Below are 20,820 nucleotides of genomic sequence, written 5' to 3' on the forward strand. Positions count from 1 at the left end.
GGAAAAGGCAGTTGTCATGTGAAGATTGCCTTGGGTGTGATAATTGAAGCAAAGCAAATTGAAGCAAAGCGATAGTTTTATTAGTTTTTCATTTTAAGTCATATAGGAATTTATTTCTGATGTTACTTTTTAGGTTTTGTAAGGAAGTACATAGATGATATAAAAATGTTTATGTTTATTCTAAATACACAATACATATTCAGAATTTCATAATTTATTTTATTGGTATTTTATGTTTCTGTTAACTACACACTGTATAATACAATAAAAACTTCTGGATAAAACAGCAAACCCACCAAGATGTTAAGTATGTTCTACAAAAAGGCCAAGAAAGCAAAAGACGCATGTTGTCAGTATATGTGATACATGTACATGGAAGGTGCTGTTGCCATGTGCGCAGACTGCCTTAGGTATGATAATTAAAGATTTTTTTGCACAGTATTATTTGTGTTTTCATTGTCATTCATATGGGGATTTATTTCTGATGTACTTTTTTAGTCTTAGTACAGCAAAAACCAGTCAATATTGAAAATTTTGATACTTTTTTCTAAACACTCAATAAATATTAAAAACTCAACACCTTTTTTTTGTTATTTTTTCCTTATTAAGTATTCATTGCTTAATATACAAAATTCATAAAATTAAAAGTAATAATTCATCAATAAAAATACCCTTTGGAATAAACATGGGTCTATACGCACCTTGATTACAAAATTAGTCTTATCTCTCAAAGATATTGAGGAAAGGTTTATTTGACTCACAGTTCATAGAGGCTTCAGTTCATAGTAGGTAGCTCTAAGGCAGGGTAGCATGGCAGAGAGCAGCAAGCAGCAAGCAAGTGACAAGGGAGGAGCAGCAGCAATCCTTCTGTTCCTTATATCTTATCCAGGCTACCCACCCTTTGGAGGTGTAGCACCCACAGCTAGGGTGGAGGAGCCATAATTCAAGTATAGTACCATGAATCAATCTCAGCAACATATCCTTAATCCTAGCAGCACATAATTAAATATAGCCACCTTTGAAAAGCTCCACTTATAATCACAGAAGCTTTGGAGGACATCTAAATAAAGCCTTAATAGCATGTGTGTTACATAATAGCATCATATATAGTGGTTCTACTGCCCTAAAAATCCTATGTTCAACCTATACTTCTGTTTTTCTCACCAAACTGCTAACAGTATCACTGATCTTTTTACTGTTTCCATGGTTTTACCCTTCCCAGAATGCCATAAAATTGGAATCATATATAGTACAAGCTTTCTGAGGTAGGTTTCTTTCACTTAGAAATATGCATTTAATTTCCTCCATGTATTTTCATGACCTGATGGCTCAATCTATTTAGCCATTCCATTATCTAGATGTGTTTCAAGTTAAATTTTATTTCTGAACTATTCCTGAAGCATTCATGTTTCATCTGCATAAAAGTATTTGATGCTCAGGTTTTATCTCTTCAAAATGTCTACAATATTAAATGATTAATTTAAAATCCCGTTTTGTAAATTTTTACCTATTTGAATATGGTTTCTATAGGTCATTTTACCAGATCACATAAATGTTCGGTTCTAGCCTTAACATGAATAAAATTATACTGAGGAATTTAAATCAGTTGGGTAGCTAGGATGTATCCTTTTATGTAGAACTGCCTTCAAAAATGTGTTCACTTTTACTGAACTTTTATCTTTGCTTAAAATATTCCATCCCTTGGTTCAATCCACAGCAGTGAAGGTGAAGGGGATACGGCATGAGGGGGAAGATTTTAAGATCATAACCATCAAGCACTGCAAGAAAGGTGAACTTTCAGAGCTTTCACTGACACAAAGAGCCCACTGCTGTGCATGTCCATAGGTTTGCCACCACCAAGTTATACCATATACAATACCAAAGTACATGATCCATGCTTTAAACTAATGTAATTTCTTGGTTTTGGCAAATGTATCCCATGAGTATGTGAAATGTTCACATCACAAGGAATGTGGGTGAAGTGCATATTGAAACTCTCTTTACTGCTTTTGTGAATTGTATAGTATTCAAAAATAAAAGGTATTTTTAAAAATATGCCTAATTCCATTCTGGGAAGCTAAGGCAGAAGGACTACAAATTCAAGGCCAGCCTGGCACTTTAAGGAGACTGTGCCCTTTTAGAGACAGACAGACAAAGACAGAGAGACAGAGATAACATGGTAGGGATATAGCTTAGTTTGAAAGTCCTGAGTTCAACCCCTTGAGGTAGGGAGACATACATTACAGATTCAGTTTTTTCCAAGAATTTCATTGGGAAGGCAGAGGCAAAAAGCACTGTTTAATGTGAAAGTGACTGAAGAAACATCTTTTAAAAGTATCGCTGACTTTTCACAACACCCTTTTTAGGTGTGCATATCACTGAGAAACTTAGCTATCTTTAACAATTACTTTTTACAGTCTTATCAAATAAACAGCATAAGACAAAAATGATTTTCCAGAAAGCCACAGTAATATGCAACAAAAAAATACACTAGTATACAAATGAGTCAAATGTAGTAACTGCAGAGGAGGGAACAAAAAACTGGAGTATCAAACTTTCAAATGAATTAATGTATTCTTTTGAGTTATAATGAAGAAACTTTACAAGCTCTAGTGCTAAGCAGAAAGTTCTAGATGTTATGTTAAAAATATACAGAGCACTATCAAGAAATGTTAATCATAACTGTTAGCTCATTAAAAATTTTAGTAGATATATATTAAGAAAATATGAGGAAAACAGTACCAATTTTAATTAAGAGAAAAATCAAATTTGAGAAGAAAAACTTACTACGAGATTTGTTATCTATTAGCAAAAAGACACAATGATTGAAATTAAATGCATCTTACATTGTATAAAATACATACTCCATGTATAAAATACATACTCCAAACACTAATAAAGCTACAGGTGGAAATAAAATAATCAGACATTATGTTGTCTATTCTGAATTATTAGGAAGTAACATTAAATAAATGAAACATACTTGGAAGCTTATTTATATTATAAGGAAGCTCATTCAAGTAGACAAAATTTTGTATAAAATAGAAATTACAAATATTATTCTCAAGCACACATGAAGTAGCTCCCAAATACTGACCAGAAATGAAAGCCAGAAAGAATCATACTCAACCAGACTATATTCAACTACAATGTAACCAAATTAGAAATGACAAAAAAAAAAAAAAAAAAAAAAAGCTAAGAATATCCAAAACCTAGAAGCAAGAAATACAATTCTTCTACTATATGAAAGTACTGTAACAGAAGATTTCAGGTCAAAATTGGTGGAATGCTGATGAGACAACATTAAAAAAACTATTCATTTAAACATGTTAGGAGAAAACTAAAAACAGAAAGGGTAATCCTTAAATCCCAAAACATACATGACACGGCACAAGTCCAAGAGAATAAGGAAGGATATTTGTAGGACAAACATCAATATAGAAGAAAAGAAAAACAGCAAAGAAAATCAAGAAGAAATTGGGTCTTTGAAGGAAATATTAAAATGACAGGCCTGGTGGCACAGACTCAGGAGGCCTGGGCTACAAAGTGAATTCAAAGCCAGTTCACATTTCAAATCACGATCCTGTCTCAAAAAAAAAAAAACAAAAAACAAAAAAAAAACAAAACCTAAAATAAAAATAAAATGACAAACATCTGGCAAAACTGTCAACTAACAAAATAATGGAATAAAAAAGTGCCATAATCAAAGACAAAGTAGACTGATTAAATTATGAAATATCACAAACTCTATACATACAAATGTATTTGAAAACATTATGAAAATGGACAAATTAGAAAAATAGTATAACTGGCACGGGGAAGAAAATTTAAATAAACTAACAAAGAAATTTGAATGGATTATCAACATTTCACACACAGAAACTCCAGCTAGATTTTTCTTTTTTTTTAATTTTTGAAATAATTTCAAACTTTTAAAAGCAGTTGACAAGTGGTAACAAGATTATCCACAAATCCTTTATATATCTACCAACCTGTCATCATTTTGACCCATTTATTCTATTTGTTCAAAGGTGTGTTCAATCACCTTTCCCTCTCCTCACTTCTCTCTAAATTACTTCCGCATGCATTTCCACAGGATCAGGATAGTCCCTTGGTAGCCACTGTACAGTTTATCACTTCAGTAAATGTCACACTGATATAATACTGTAATTTAATTTACCATCCACAGTACACTTCTATCAAGTAAGCCAATCATGTCCTTTATAGAAATTCTTCTTTCCACACTACAGAATTAAAGCATAGGATCATATCCCTGCATTTGCTATCTCTTCAACCTCTTTTAACTCAGAATAATTTTGGATTTTATTTTATGCAATCCTGGCATTTTTAAAAGATATGGCCTCTTTTCTTGTTAAATAGTATGGTTCTAATATGATTGTCTGATGTTTCAATATGACCAGATTTAAATTATACATGCCTAGTCAGAATTGTTCATAACTGATGTGTCTTTCTCAGGATAACTGATCTAGAGCATATGACAGTCATTTCAACAGTTATAGTTTTACTTTTAGGTAGTTCTCACGAGAAATGAAAATTATGTCCAAAAAAGCCTGTAGAAGACTTAGCAGGGGCTTTTAAGTCTAACAGCTAAAACCTTCAAGGAGCCCACCCAGATGAACATCAAGAGAATAAACTGTAGTGCAGTCTAGAATACACCACTAGTGGGCAACAGACAATAAAAAGGAGCTCCATAGCAAAAGAACTAATGTCAAGAGAAGACGGATAAACCTCATAAACATTACACTGAGGGCAAAGAACTCAGATACTTCCATTAATAACATGAGGTTCCAGAATTATCAATACTAGTCCTAGGTGATCAATACTAGGTGATAAAAATCATATTACTGGTTTTCTTCAGGAGATCTGCTAGAAATGTGACATGAGAGAATATTTTGGGCAATGAAAATGTTCCGTATCTGAAGAAGATGTAGGTAACACATATGAATACACTTACAAAATGAATTCAACTATACAGTAAAAATTTGTGTTTCACTGTATATAAACCACTCAAATTTACAATATAGGAAATATGAAACAAGGGCCATAATTAACTTAAGAAATTAAGTAAAGAAAATTATATATATAACCATTTATAGAGAAAGATACACTATTAGAAATCATAAAAGGAGATAAAATATAGACTATATATATATAGTGAAAAGATGGTAAAAAAAAAAGGTAAAATTATCAAATCCTCCCAAAGTATTGTATTTAATCATTTAAATTATCAAAATAGCTGCACCACCTTATTTATCTAATTGTACAAAAGAAAAATGCACCAAGAATAACTAAGGAACAACAACAACCACCTGCAATTCACCATGCTAGATAATTAAAAACCAAAAATCACTCTAGACTATTCTACTAGGGTGGTGGTGGCAAGCCTAGTGAATTCATGCTGCAGCCGGCTGTTATCAGTGAAAGCTCTGAGAGGTTTGCCTTCACAGTATGAGGCTATCAAAAGACAGGCAACTGGAACAGAAGACTCCCAACTGCACATTGGCATCAGAATACTTTCTCCCCTGCAACCAGCATGAAGTTCTTTTTTAAAGGCAGCCTACACACAAAACGCTCCGTCAATGCCTGTGGAATAAATGAATGAGTGTCAAGCCTTCCTCAAGGCATCTGAAACTTCATTAACTGCTTGGAACTCACTTTGATAATTATGTAACTATTTACTAACTAAAGTAAAATGATATTGATAGCTTACACCAGTCTCCATTTACACACAGTTTTCTTTTCCACAGTACCCAAGGTCAACCATCTGAAAATATTAAATGGACAATCCCAGAAAAAACAATTCATAAATTTTAAACTGCACATCATTCAGAGTAGTATGATGAAATCACATGTGGTGTCTTCTCTGTCCTGAATGGACATGAACATTCCTTTGTGTAGCACATCCATGCCATATACTCTACTCAGCTGTCAGTCATCTGAGTTATATCCACAGAGCAGAATCTGAGTGTCAATATTCAAATAACTTATTTTACTTAAAAATAGCCCCATAATGCAAGAGCAGTAGTAATGCTGACAATTCCGCTATGCCAAAGAAAAGCTATTTTAAAAGTGAAAAAAGTTCTCAGTAAAGATAGAAAAAAATGCATGCTGAGGTTGCTAAGATCTACAGTATTAACAAACCTAACCATGAAATTGTGAAGGAATAAGAAATGTCATGCTAGTTTTGCTGCTGTATTTTTAAGCTGTAAAAACTATAGGTAAAATACAAAGCAAGGAATTATAGGGTTTCAGTACCAGGTATCTTAGAACCTCCATAAATTTCCCTAAAATTTAAAACATAAACCAATACTGTTTTGAACAAAAATATGTATATAAATAAACACATGACAGTTTGACTCAGAAACATGCACCAACTATCAACTAGACTGAATGTCTAAATGAGAGGTGAAGAGTGAGGTTGAAGATAAAAAGGAAAAAAAGTAATAGTGCAAAACACAGTAACAAAGAAACCCAGACAAAATGCAGCGCAAATTACTTTTACAAACAGGACAAGCTTGAAATTAAAGAACTTGCCCAAAATCACTCTATTTGTAACTGTCCACTTTGATTTCCCTCCAAAGTCTATGATCTTTTCATATTGTTATATTTCCTATTTAGCAACTTCTTGTCAACAGATAAGTGAAAAGACAGCTGAGAAACTAATACTGATATGTTCACTAACTGGTAATGCTAGTCAAGGCCAGTTATACTGTAAAACAAAAATACAGGAACTACCATAAAGTAGTACTTTATTATAGTAGTGAAAGTGATCACAGGACGGCAGTGCAGTGGCTCAGGGCATAGACTTCAGAGCCAAAGACTCGAATTTTTATCTCAGTCCCATTTATTAGGTATATGATCTTGAACTAGTAATACAATATTGGACAACTTACAAAACCACCGTGTCTCAATGCACAATAAAATGAAGTTAGTATGATGAAATAATATTAAGGCATGTGCTATGCTCAGTCTAGGATACTACCCATTTTATATACTTACACTTAACCAAACATACTGGTTCTGAAACAGTATGTATATTCTTGTAATTTCAACTTCTTTACCTTTTATTTAGGGCTTGATTTGCTGAAATCCAGTAGCTATCCTCATTGTAACACAAACTGGTACAGTATGACAAAACTTACTTTTTTTGACTTTCCTACAGTTTTGGCTTATCCAAACACTTTTGCTGTTTATCTCTCTTCCCTCCAAGTCTCTTTTGATACGCTTTTTCTGCTTACTATTTAAATTCTGATGTCCCTGAGGTGCTGTTCTGAGTCTTGCCATTATAATCCACAGAAAAATTTTTCTCTATTCTCATAGTTTTTAGCTCATGACTACCAAAAACCTTTATCCTTTGCTCTTATTATTTTACTTCAAATTTCTTTAACGCATTTCTTAAACACCAGTATGACTACCTTTCACTCAACCCTTTTGCTTACCTGCAACAAATCTCCCTAATTTTGACCTACAAATCAGTCCTTCACACCAAAAGTCTAACACTAACATCTCTCTGCTTAATACCTTTTATAGTCTCCATTATTTCATGCCTAAAGTCATCCTACACATTTAAAAATCTCTAAAATTTGCTATTATTTATGTGTTCAGCTTTGTATTCCTGCCACTTCCTGATGCAAAACTACCTGTAGTTGTTCCCTGAACACAGACCTTGTTTTTCCATACTTCCAAGTCTCTGTCCCTGGCTGTTCCTTCTTCCAGTAATGTTCTGCCTCTATTCCCCCTACCTACTATCTAAAACCTGACCAAATCTTCACCATTTTTTCTTTGCTCTGTGGGCTAAAACTGGCTAGGGATGAAGAGACCTTCCTGATTTAAACACACTGGTAGCTTGGGGGCCCGCTCTAAAAATCTTCATAATCCTCTAGCTATCTCTATGTGAGCACTTAACACAGACTCTGCACTGAAATTAACTGCTGTTTTTCACACAAGACTAAGCAATTTCAGGACAAACTTACTGCTCTGCTCTCAGCACAGTGACTTATTGCTTTTGACTACAAACTGGAATTGCTTTTGATGACAGGTTAAAAATGCAAAAGTCCAGTGATTAAGAAGACCTTAAGAACTGAATTGGGCAATGAAAAGTTGTTTCTTAAACCTAAGATTAGACTAAGAGCCAGCTATTCAATTAGGAAAGTATGTGTTATAGTATAAGTGAAAATTGATAGTTTTTTTCAGATTACTAACAAAAAAATTGAAATAAAAATTACAGTAACTATGAAGTACTGAGGGATGCGTGAGAAACAGGTGAAAATCATGAAAGCCATTTTGGTCCAACATTAGTAATAAAACAAGTTCAAAAGATGACTAGGCCTCCAGTGGTTTTGCTTAAGGAACCCTTTTTTCTTGCAGTCCCGTTTTATTAAATGAAGATGTTCTTAATCTAGCATTTGTTTGGGGCTCTTTTAAAGTTGCTTCACTTCTATTTGATCTGTCTATTAGCAGTAAGAGAGCACACTGCGCCCCTTTACCTTTCAGTTTTTATTCTGTTAGAAAACCTCGGCAGTCCAGAGTTATACCACATGGAACCATTCTACAAGACTGATCTCTAAATTGGTCTACAAAAAGGGTTGTGGTGTTTATCGGTGGTTCAGCACATGGAGGAACAGGGGGAAATGGGTCAAAGCATAAAATATGAGGCTATGCTGGCCACTGACTTTTTAAAATATTTTTTTCTCTCTCCTGACTGCCAAACAAGTATGTGAGGATTCAGGCGTACCAGCTCTCCAAATGTTTATTTACACTCCCTAAAGTTTTCAAATCACTTCCCTCTTTTGAAAACAAGGTCTTTTTTTTTTCTCTTACTTTTCAAGCTCTTCAGTCTCATCCAAAACATTTTATATTCCTATTTAAATAAGCTCTTTAAACCTCTTTCCATCTTTGTTTCCAGCTTCTTCTTTCCTTTGCTTGGCATCTTTATTCTAATTATCTATAGAAGCTTAATGCTCTGTTTCAAAAGTTACATATTCTTTGGGGCTGGGGATTTAGCCCAGTGGATATAAGTGCCTGCTTGGCAAGCACAAGGTTGTGAGTTTGATCCTTGGTACCCCCCCCCCAAAAAAAAACCCAAAACAACAACAACAACAACAAAAGCCACACTTCTGTTCCAAAAATAATGCCCTTTATAAAGACAATTCTGGGTCAAATCTGTACTCAAGTCTGCATTTTTAAGTACATATATACACACTGGCTCCTTGCCTCCAATCCTTTGACTTCCTTTGCCTGCTCTTTTATTTCTTTTTGAACCTTAAGTCTTATAGCTGTGTAAGCTGGAAACACATATATACTTTTTCTCACTTTGAATTTATTTTACAAATTCATAATTTTAGGTGCTGGGATTTATCCTCTCAACTACAGTATGTTCCAAGAAAGCAGCTTTGTCTTTTATCCATCAAGATCCCGCACAGGATACAGCACAGACAAACTAGATGAATCTTCTTGACAATGAGATGGATGACAGAAAGGAGGCACTGGACAAGAGTTGGTTATAAGAAACCCAAAACCCAGGTCTTCTGAATTCTAGCTGTCTTAGTCACTTCCTTATCACTGAGACCCAACATTCACAACTTAAAGGAGGAAAGGTTTATTTTGGATCACAGTTTGTACAGGTTTCAGTCCGTAGTTGGCTGGTTCCAAGGTGTAATGGCATTTCACAAGGGTATGGATCACAGCATAGAGGAGGAGCAGCAGAGAGTGAAAAGGGAAGTGGGGAAGGGAGTTAAACCTTTCTGGACCCCGCTTCCAACTGACCTGCTTCCTACAATAAGGCTCCTCCTCTAAACATCCCTTTTAACTATAAACATGAATGGACTAATATACTGAGTATCAAACCCCAAGATTCCGTAACATACCAAAAGCCCCACTTATGAGCAACTGTGGCTTTGGGAGGACATTTAGGTATAAACTATAACAATGCTATATTTACTGCACTACATTGCCAACTTGTCAATCTATCATCAAAACATCTGCTCCACAAACCCTCTTCTTCATTCCTACTGCTGGATCCTTGTTATAACAAATCTCATCTCCTCCAACTCCTTTTTGGCATTCATCCCTACAAATCTATCTCCTCTGAAGTGTATCTAGCATAATGATGTTAAAATATTCTCCAAACACTTCTCTTAACAAAATCTTTATCATCTACCCTTTTGGCTTAGTGTGCAAAATTCTTCATAGTTCGCAAAGTACATCTACTTTCTCCTCTGGTGACTACCACTTCCATTCATATCTAGTGCAGTATCTTTACCATTCAAGTTTCTTTCCCTTTGACTATTAAGTGCTATTTACTCACTGTAGGCAGACATACAAGCATTACAGAGAACTAGCCATTATTTATACAAGCAGTAACATTTTATCTTATTTCAGCACGTGAAAAAGCTGCTTCCATGGAAACAATCTATGAATCATGCCTATAATTTCCCAAACATCCAAGTCGAACTTTCCTAAGCAAATTCAGTCCTAATTTCTCCTTTAAACAGCTAGTATAAAATTCAGTTTTTTGTATTATTCACTAGCATCCCAATCAGATCTCTTAGAATTTTAGTTATATGGAAAATGTCTGGGGTCATCAAATCCAGTAATGTTAAAAAATGCATCAAAAAAACTTAGAAACCAAAAACAAAGCCTACAAACTGAGATAGAATTTCCAAGGTAAAAATCCTAGGAATGTGTTTTTACTGTTGTGGTACTGTATTGTGGTTTGTCTTGTTGCACTGGAGACTGAACCTAAAGCCTTTACACTAAGCTACATCCTCAGTCCTTTTGAGCTGTATTCCCAGCCTTTCTCTGTTCTGAGACACAGTCTCTCTACAGTGCTAAGCTGTCCAAGCTGGGCTTGAAGTTGGGATGCTTCTGCCTTAGCCTCCCAGGGTGCAGGATTACAGGCCTAGGTGATCACAACCAGGAAGACTGTGTATTTCTTCTGTGCTCCCCAGAAAACAAGACCTAGGGGAAAAATAATCAGCCTCAAAAACTAGAGATCAAAAATGCCAGCTCCAGTCAGCCTATCCTTGCCTTACCTGCCTTCAGAGCAGTCACCACACATAAGAGTAGTGATGACAAGTAGGGCAGGTAACAATTTTCCAAAAACCAATCTAATGATCTCATTCTAAAGAAAATTCCTTTGTTTTTAATTGGAAGGCTTTTCTAAAATTGATAGGAAGAGCCAAAAGACTTGAAACCATTAAAAACGATTTTGAAAACGAAGAAAAACCTTGGCAGGCTAACATTATTTTCAAAATTAATACACATTTATAATATCATATTACTTTTTCAAATTCTCACACTAGGGGCACAATACAATGTTTACACATGTGAGTCTGACTTATTTCACTCATGAGCTGAGTTGCATCCATTTCCCTATAAAAGTCCTTAGTGTACCCTTCTTTATGGCTGAGTAGTACTCCACTGTATAAAAAGATTACATCTTTTTTATCCATTCCTTGGTTGTTGGGCACCAAATAATATATTTAATGAATCCTTATTTCTAAACTCCTTCTCAACAAACTACCAAAGTACCTAGAGTGAATGAATAAGAATTTACACTGTAGTACTTACTATAAATGATGAAACATTATAAACACTTTCTGTATTTTCTCCCAGTAGATTAAATACTATATAACAGAACCAAATTAGCTAGGAACTACAAGGTACCTATGAACATTTTTTAACAAAGTTAGGTGTCACTTTTATATAAAATCATTTTAACTCACAATTCATTATAAAACAAAATCCATAGGGAAGAAGCCAGAAAGGGAAGGAGTGAAGGGAGGAAAACAAGGGAGAGAGGGAAGAAAGAACTAGGTCAGGCAGCCTAAAAGAAATGAAAACCAGCAGGTGTGGAGGTTCAGGCCTGTACTCCCAGCACTCTGGGAAGCTGAGGCAAGAAAATTCCAAATTCAAGTTCACCCTAGGCAATTTAGCAAGACTTTACCTCAAAACAAAAGGTGAAAAAGTGCCAGGAGTTGATCACTCAATACTAAGGCTCCAATTCAATGCCCAATACCACAGGGGAAAAAAAAAAATACTTCTTTCAGGAAAATGCTTCTGCACTTATAAAGCAAGTATATACCAAGGATGAACATTCTTATACTGCGAATATGCAAAAGCAATTTCCTATTCCCTGTGACATGTATAATTTTACTTCTGGAAATTACTTTAAAATATAATCTTGAGAAATATAACAGGTAACATACAACTGGCACTAAAGAACAATATAAAATATGTGCATAATTAACTTTCAAGTACTTTGTTTCTTTCTAGTTACATAGAAATTATCAAACAAGAGTACAACATACGCAGAAATGATTCTACTGAACAGTTGAAGAGACTAAAATACATTTTTATAAGTTTCTTTATCTTTTCATTGTAAGCATGAGAATATTGGTTATGAATACCAACTTCTTTCTCTAGATTGAGAAAAGTGAAACAGTAAGTCATCAACAACTGAAACACGAAATGAACAGTATCAAATATAAGTTATGTGCTGATATCTTTTTTCTGTTATCTGCCAACTCCATAACCTGTTCTCATTCCATCATACATAATCTTTAAATGATTAATAATCTAACAGGGGAAATATAAAGTACATCCAGCTCTTTTAAAAATAATTTAAAGGACAGTATAAAAAATCATTTGTCACATTTCCTTTATCCAAGTCCTCAAATTTTACATAAAAATGTCACATTTCTTTTATAGATCTTTTTCCTATTAAGGTGACCCGCATTAATCTAACTTATCTGAAGGGATCCAATATAACAATCCAAAGCCTCTTATAAATATAACATGCTTTCTTTAGAATGTAACAATACTAAACTTTTCCTAAGATCTTTCACATGAAGTTCACCACCACCATCAACTACAACAACAAAAACCAAAGAAAAAAAGAACAAGAAAGAAAAAGAAAGACAGGCTATTTTCAAAAAAGGCAAGAGATATACTGGAAAGAGTACATTTTACTATCATTTTTATTGTATCATTTTATTCAGGAAAGAGGTTTAATCTTTAAAAAGTGAGACAGAGCAGAAAAATAGCAAAAAATTCTCCATGACAGGAGTTTTACATTTTTATATTTATCATCTCAAAAAATATACTTCTAGTTTTTCAGCTTACACATATTAAGAAAAAAAACAAGAAACAATCATTCAGAGAAAGCAAAATAAAGTGTACAAAAATAGAATCATAAGTTAAGAAATAAACCTCTTCGGTCATTGAAAATTGGGATGACATACTTTTAAGATTAACACCTTGATTCAGACTTGTTAAATCTTTCCTCATGTTACCACCACCTTTACCTCCAAAATCTGCTCCTTCCAATCTATTTTTATCCTCCATAGTGATCCAAAGAACCAATGCACCTCACTCTCTTGATCTCCTACATTAAGCTACCTATTGTACTTCACTTGCACATTCTCTGCCAGGTTAAAATCAGAGTTCTTCTGCATAAGCAAATCCTTTGAAACCTAACTTTAACTTCCACACATCTATTTCACACTTCATAGAACCTAGTAACAGGAATATTCCTCCGTTCAAAACAAAATTCTCCTATTTTAAATTATCCATCCTGAAAACTATGATTGAGAGTCAAGGCTCACAGAAATAACTTGTCCAAGGGCATACAATTTGTAATAGAATCATAGCTAGAATACAAATTCTTGCATTAGTATTTCTAAAGCGTTGTTAGTGCATCTATTATACACATCCAATGTGTGAGAATTCTTTAAATGTGAGTTTCTTTCCATTCATTAGTCTAAACATGAGCTTTTCAAAGATGGGGTAGAAGAAAAGATTTGCTTAACCTAAAAATAAATTGTTATTGAGATTAATATAAGAACATTTGTGATTTCCTAATTATAAGTGTTTTAGTTACTTTTCTCTCACTGCTGAGACAAAATACCTAATACCTCAAGTTAAAAGGGAAAAGGTTTATTTGGCTTCTACAGTGTAGAGGTGTCAGTCCATAACTGGTTCCAAGGCAGGGTGGCAGGGCAAAGGGGCCTCACAAAGGTGGGCAAAAGGTAACAAAACAACAAGGGGAACCTTAACAGTGTCTTTCTGCCCTTTTATCTTACCCAGGCTACCCAGATTAGGGTGATGACAAACTAATCAGTGTATTGATTTAGTAAACACCCATCCTTGATCCCAATACCCTTAATCTTAGCATTGCACCATGAATCAATCACACACTCTAGATTTAGCCACTTCTGAAAAGGTCCCACATATGACTACATGAGGCTTTGGGGGGGCACATCTAGACACAAGCCATAACAATGGAAACACTGAGAATACCAACTGATTAAATCATTTTCCTATTTAGGGGCATGATCAACATTTTCGGGTTGCCCAGGACTGATAGTTCATGTAAACTGAGTAACACTACAAAGGACACTGCATTCTGGTTCCTGAATATACTACTTGAGATGGCAAAAGAAATTCTGCAGATGTTATTAAATAAAGAGTCTGGAGGAAAAAATTTACCCTAGATGGTCTAGGTAAACCCAATATAACCACAATAGTCCTTATAAGAGGGAGGGAAAGGCAGAAATCAATTATTAAATGTAAAAACTGAATCAAGGGGTTAATGTGCAGAAAGTGACACAGAATGCAGGCAGTCCTCCAAAGCTGAAAAAAGTCAAAGTAATGAATTCTCTCCCAGAGCCTCAGAATGAACTACTGTGTACCTTGCTGACATCTTCACTTTAGCTTGGTGAGACTGATTCTGAAATTCTGACATGAAAAAACTATGAGAAAATAAACCTGTGTTTTAAGCTACTAAACTTCTGGTATTTTGTTACAGCAGTAATAGAAAAACTAACACAGAGTATTCCTGGAATATGGAACTTTCAGCACTAAAACAGGACTTGTTCAACTTAGCTTTAGGTTTTCAATACTCAAACATCTGTTACACAGTAAGCATAAAAAAAATTGAAAAAATCTTTTTACAAAGAATAAATCTGTTTACCAAGATCTGTCATATAGGTTATCTCATTCTCTTTTAATTATTCTTTGGTAGGAATGTATCAGATTTACCATTTGCAGAATATAAGAACTAAAGTTTAAAAAAGTTTTGTAACACGTCCAGGGACACCTATCTAGCAAGTATCTTATGTATAACGCAGGGTTTCTGATGTTACAGTCAAAAGATCATGGTAGACAGGAACGTATATTATGAAACAGGCTACTTAAGTTCAAATCTAAACTGTAAAACCAAATAGATGTTTAACTTTAGTCAAGTTACTTAACCTCTCTACTTATTTGTAAAGTGCAAAATGAAGTTAATAATACCTATCTTACAATATTAAGGTAAAAGATACTACAATATGTAAGTGAAACACCACAAGCTTGACTTAGAGATAAGTATTACAAATAATATACTCTGTACTACTAAATTAAAAATCACAAATGATAAGAAAGAAAAAATAGTAACCAAAATTAATAATGAGATGGATATGATGATAGTCTGTGAAGATAACCCAAGGTTAGTACTCTAGGTCAAAAAGATAAAAGCAAAGGGTAGACATAAAGTATGTAAAATTCCAACAGTATAAATAAAATGATAACAAAATTCAGTAATACTAGATAATGGGAGAAATTTTGGAAGCTAGAATATCATAGTGTGAATATATGCAGCACTCAATCTACAAGATAAAAATGGATCACAAAATTTGGGACAATTTCCGAGTAACAACAACAAAAAAGACTAGTAAAAGGATAAGTCTTTTGTAAATCTTACGCCTAACCCTACAGTGGCTTACAATGCTACCAGTTTCTGATAAGGGGGATAGGGATGTTGGGAAATTACAGACCAGACTAGACTATAACAAAAGTTAGACTTCAAGTTATACCAGTACAGAATTGTAATTTAAACTTTCCCCAACTTCATTCATCATCACCCTTTGCTAATAGTACCCTATTATAACACCTTTTAAACACCTTTGTTTTAAGAAGTGTGGCAGTCCAAACAAATCTGAAAATGTACTAACCCTCTTATGCTAAAGATTCTTCAACTTTTCAACTTATTAAACTCTTGATAAATGTTTTTCACTTCAGGAGTCAAAAACTTAAGAACTTTATGAATATTATTTCAGTACCTGGGTGATATTTTTACCTAACAGGTACGCCCATAATCTTATAACTGTTAATGAATAAAGCTGAGAAAACATACTGAAGTTAGACAGATTCTCCCAAAATAATAAATGTAGTCAATTTAAATTTACAAATAATTTTAGGAAACATCTTTAATGCTTGATTTCATTTCCACTATCTAATTTTTTTAAAAAATCAGAAGCTGGTACATTTTAGATGTGAATAAAAATTATAAAGTTTTATCTATCTTTTCAGAAAGTGCTAAAGAATAACGCAGTCTAAAGATGGGCAAGAACAGAGAGAGAGAAAATACTTAATGTACAACCAGAAAGATGGAAATGAATATAAGATTTCAGTTTCTGACCTACAAATTTAAAGCTAAAAATGGTGTGAGGGGACTCATCTCCTATAGGCATTTCCTGATATTCAACATAATATTAACAATTAGAAAAACAGGAAAACGACATTGGTTTTATTTAAGGGATACAAAATTAAGACAAGTGATCACATTTTGTTTTCTCAAAGTTTTATCATCCTTCCAATCAAAATTCCTCAGGCAAATAAAAGTGCTTTTCCCTTTTTAATATATTATTGTCTATGGGCAACAACTCCACAACTTCAGTGCCTTTGTACCCCATTAGGCACGCACCCATAAAAACGAAAATATCGTTGGTGCACTGCAGAAACAGAGTTATCTAGTTCGGATTTTAATGTAAGAAACAGGATTTCTTTGACTGAATAAAGATCTTTTCAATCAGCAAATGTCACACACTTGGAAGAAATTCCCTGGGAGAATTCCTTCAGAAAAAGACAGTAGGACTCTCTAATTACATATACAGGAATTCCTAGACTAAAGTGCTCTCTCCTCCTCAAAAAGTCCCAAGTATGTTTCGGGTTAACAGAAACTTCGCTCATGCAGCTTCGCAAACAAAGCACCCTTCACGCTCGCAAAAGACAGTATTTACGTTCCTTTTATCCGGTGTCACTAATAAAAATGTAGTACTGTACCGACTATATCTATGACATCCTCTCCAACAGGCCAACTGAAAAAATGTTTCCAAAGTTCCAAACTAACAGTCCCAAGTGTACTTGTGGCCAAACATTGTGCAAGAAATGTCCAAGAAAACAACTGCTTATACATTGATCTTACCCCGTGACGACTTACGTTTCAGCCCCGCAGGGCCGGTGCACCTCACACCTGACGTGCTCCACACCCTCCCCACACTCTGGGAGCGAACCTGGGCACTTGGCTACCGCCACCCCCAGCCCGGCCACCCCAAACGGCTCCCTCTCCGAGCGGGAGGAACTGTGTCCAAAGGCACTTGAGGGGTCCCCTGGACAGCCTTCCTCCCACTTAAGACTGCAAACTGAGAACCGCACAGCACTGCCGAGGGGACCGCGCGGGGAAATCCTGCAGTCCCCGCCACCTGAAAGCCCGGAGACTCGGGGGTGTGACCCGAGCGGCTTCCTAGGGCCCCGCTGCACCTCCGCACGGAAACTCCCGCGCCCTCGCGGCCACTCACCAGACCAGAGAGCATAGAGACAGGCAGGAGACCAGGGCCAAGGCCCGCCGGTACTTCTTCATCTTCTCCTCCTTCTTGCCCCTGCCAGAAGGCGGCACATCCTCCCGGCAGCCGACACTGCCGACGCCAAGATGGAGGAGCCGGAACGGGAGCGCGAGGATGGGACCGAGCGTCCGCCGGGCTGTGGCGCTCGGGGAACGGCTCTGCAGCAGCTTGCGTACCGCACGCGCTCTCCGACGGGCTCGCGGGAGCTTCACACGGAGACTCCGGGGATCGCCGCCGCCGCCGCCGCCGCCGCCGCCGGCCCGCCCGCACCCGCCTCCTCCAGCTGCCGCCGCCGCTGCCGCCCCATGTCCTCTCAGCCCTCCCCGGCCCTCGCTCCGAGCTGCCGGCGACCAACGGCAGCCGCGTTCTCTCCTAGTGTCAGCCAATCGCTGACCGGGCCGCGACACCTCACACACCGCTGAGCTGGAAGGAGCCGCGTCACCCACGTCCCACAGCGCGCGCACCCCCACCAGCCTCCGCGCGAGCCACGCCCCCTTCGACGTTTTGGGCCCCGCGGCCCGGAGCCAGGGCTCACACAAAGCTTCCGAGCTTGCGCGGACAGCCCCGCCCACTCTGGTCCTGCCCACTCACTGGCCCCAGTTCAAAATGGCTTTCCGCCCTCGGATGGCCTACCCTCTCGCTCTGCGCGTGCCGGGTCCGCGCAAGGGTCATTGGGAGTTGTAGTTTACCTTCTAGAACGCTACTGTTCCTGTCTCACAGTTTGATGCAGAACTCTGTACTTTTGGTTCTTATTGAAAGACTGACCAACTTTGGAACTGTCACACTCAGTTTTTCTTTTTGAACACAGTTCGTGAATTTGACCTCGAATAACGGCGGAGTAGGTAGAACAGAAGAGAGCAGTCCTAATGAAATTTAAAAGGCTATTTCCCGGAGTTAGTAGGGCCAGTCCTGAGAGCTGAATGCTGATTGGTAAGTTAGGGAGGGCGTGTCAAGAAGTCCCCTCTCAGGATTGGTTGGAACCAAGAGTCTTCGCTTTAGCTCTACCTCTGGGGGAATTTCGAGCCCCTACGAATTCCTCAAAAAACTTGCACTTCATTGGTTTTTATTCTCTTTGGCTTCCATCTTTGGGGTCACTGCAGTGGAGCTAGAAGGGAAGCTGCGGTTCCTTCTAGGGGAGCTAGGCGCCAACAGACGCTCCAAGTCATAGGGTTCCAGGAAAGCAGGGAGGCGGGTCTCATGCATCTACCTACCCCATCTACCTACTGCTGTGGTCTGGGCAAAATCGTGAGAGCTCCTAATCCTTAGCAACGTGCAGCGTGGCCACTTCAGGTTTTTTGGGGCCAAATCCCCTGAAAAGTCTTCAGAAGCTGGTAGAGGGACTTTCTGCTTGAAACTCCGAGGTCTTTGACCGTTGTCTTCCCAAGAACTTCTGTTCTTGCAAGGTAGCCACTGTAGAAGAAAAGGCTCCACCTGTTCGTGGGAGAGGACGGTTGGCCTTAGTTATGTTTCTTCATTTATCTCTCATAATATTCGTTGCAGACACTGACACTAAGAGAGAAGTTAGACGTTTCAGAGGAGTATTTTAGATGAGAATATACAATTGTAACACGATGATGTTTTCCCTATCAGGAGACTAGTAATTGCCTCTCTCATGATATTTCCCGAGAAATTAGGGAGAAGAGTATAAATCAGCTGAGAATGGAGAGGGCAAAGGTTGAAAGAAAAGGGGCAGAAGTTGTAGTTACCTGTGACTTGAGATGCAGCGTTAACGTTTAACATGAAAAATGTTTAAAGAAGTGTTGCATATGGTTCGTGCGGTGATAGCAATGAGTAAAAGCCCCAACGAATGCATGATTTTGAGCCATGAGATTTCCTTATGAACACTCTAGATTGGATTAGTTGTTATTTTCCCAGGGAACTGAATAATTTGACCCTCTCTATAATTCTTGGATGTAAGTCAACTGGATGTTAGGGAAATTCTACAAAGAATTGTAATTTAAGTTTTTGTTTGTTTTACTTCTTGTAATTTAGGTTTGCGAGGAGTTCACTACTTTATTTTTGGTCAATAATTAGATAACAGTTGCCATTTCCTGTTGATCCTCACTAAGTAAATCACAGTAAAACCTTTTCATCTCTATTCCCCATTGCAGAAGGAAAATTTTTGCCTTAGGAGTTGAAAGATGAGGATTGACGCTTTCTATAATATTGGACACATGTTTCTTCTTAATCCAGCAACTATACTGTGAAGAATAGGGCATGGTTGTGCCTCATTCAGCTTTTAGAAATCACAGCCAAAAATGATGCATTAGGGTTTATGTGTAGTTCAAGTCTGGAAGGTTAACAAGTGTCTTCTGTCTCTTATCCCTCTCACTCCAAACCTGAGTGTCTATCCACTTCTTTTTTAAATATATTTTTATATCTTAATTGATACATAGTAATTGTATGTATTTGTATGATACAGTATGACATTTCAGAACATCCTACTGAGCATCCCTACAACGCACCTATTAACCAGACCCTTCCAACACCTTTCCTGGGATTTGATAACCACTATTCTATTCTCTACTTCTTTGACATTATTCTTTTAATGTTTGTATAGAAGTGAGAACAGGTGGAATCTATCTGTGCCTGACTTATGTCCCTTCCACTTCCATTCATGTTAGTAAAAATGACAGAATTTCATTCCTTTTTCTGGTCAAATGACACTCTATTGTATTTATGTTCATTTTCTTTATTCATCCTTCAGTGGATGCGTAGGCTGATTCCGTATCTTGGCTACTGTGAATACTTCTACCATAAACATGCAAGTTAGGTATCTCTTTGACATACTGATTTCAATTTCATTGGATATGTATTCAGTAGTGAATTTTCTAGATCATATCACACTTCTATTTTTAGTCTTTTGAGGAAGTTCCTTGTTGTTTTCTATAGTAACTTTACTAATTTTTATTTCCACCAACAATGTACCAGTTCCCCTTTCTCTGCATCCTCACCAGCATTTGTTATTTTTTTCTTTTTGACTGTCTAATTAGAGAGAAGTTATATATCACTGTGGTTTTGATATGCATTTCCTTAATGATAAGTAACACTGAGCATTTTTTTATATTCTTGGGGAATATTTATATATCCTCGTTTGAGAAATGGCTGCCCAAGTCTTTTCTCTGTCTTTAAA

At 36.6% G+C, this 20,820-nt stretch overlaps 1 protein-coding gene across 4 annotated transcripts in view; it reads right to left on the bottom strand.

The window, feature by feature from the left end:
• The window catches only part of Suco (SUN domain containing ossification factor), a 77,657-nt gene extending 59,722 nt beyond the window's left edge, over positions 1-17,935 (bottom strand). For 2 of the 4 annotated variants that reach the window (XM_063240047.1, XM_063240049.1), the window contains exon 1: positions 17,643-17,935. In XM_063240047.1, coding sequence (XP_063096117.1) covers positions 17,643-17,704 — 62 coding nt within the window. In that variant the 5' untranslated portion in view covers positions 17,705-17,935. The remainder of the gene's footprint in view (positions 1-17,642) is intronic. The other 2 variants (XM_013157840.2, XM_063240048.1) reach the window with 2 other exon arrangements.
• Between the last annotated feature and the right edge of the window lie 2,885 nt (positions 17,936-20,820).

This window comes from Cavia porcellus, unplaced genomic scaffold, assembly GCF_034190915.1.
Source record: "Cavia porcellus strain 051 isolate PalLab524CR breed Dunkin Hartley unplaced genomic scaffold, mCavPor4.1 scaffold_29, whole genome shotgun sequence".
Lineage (NCBI taxonomy): Eukaryota > Metazoa > Chordata > Mammalia > Rodentia > Caviidae > Cavia > Cavia porcellus.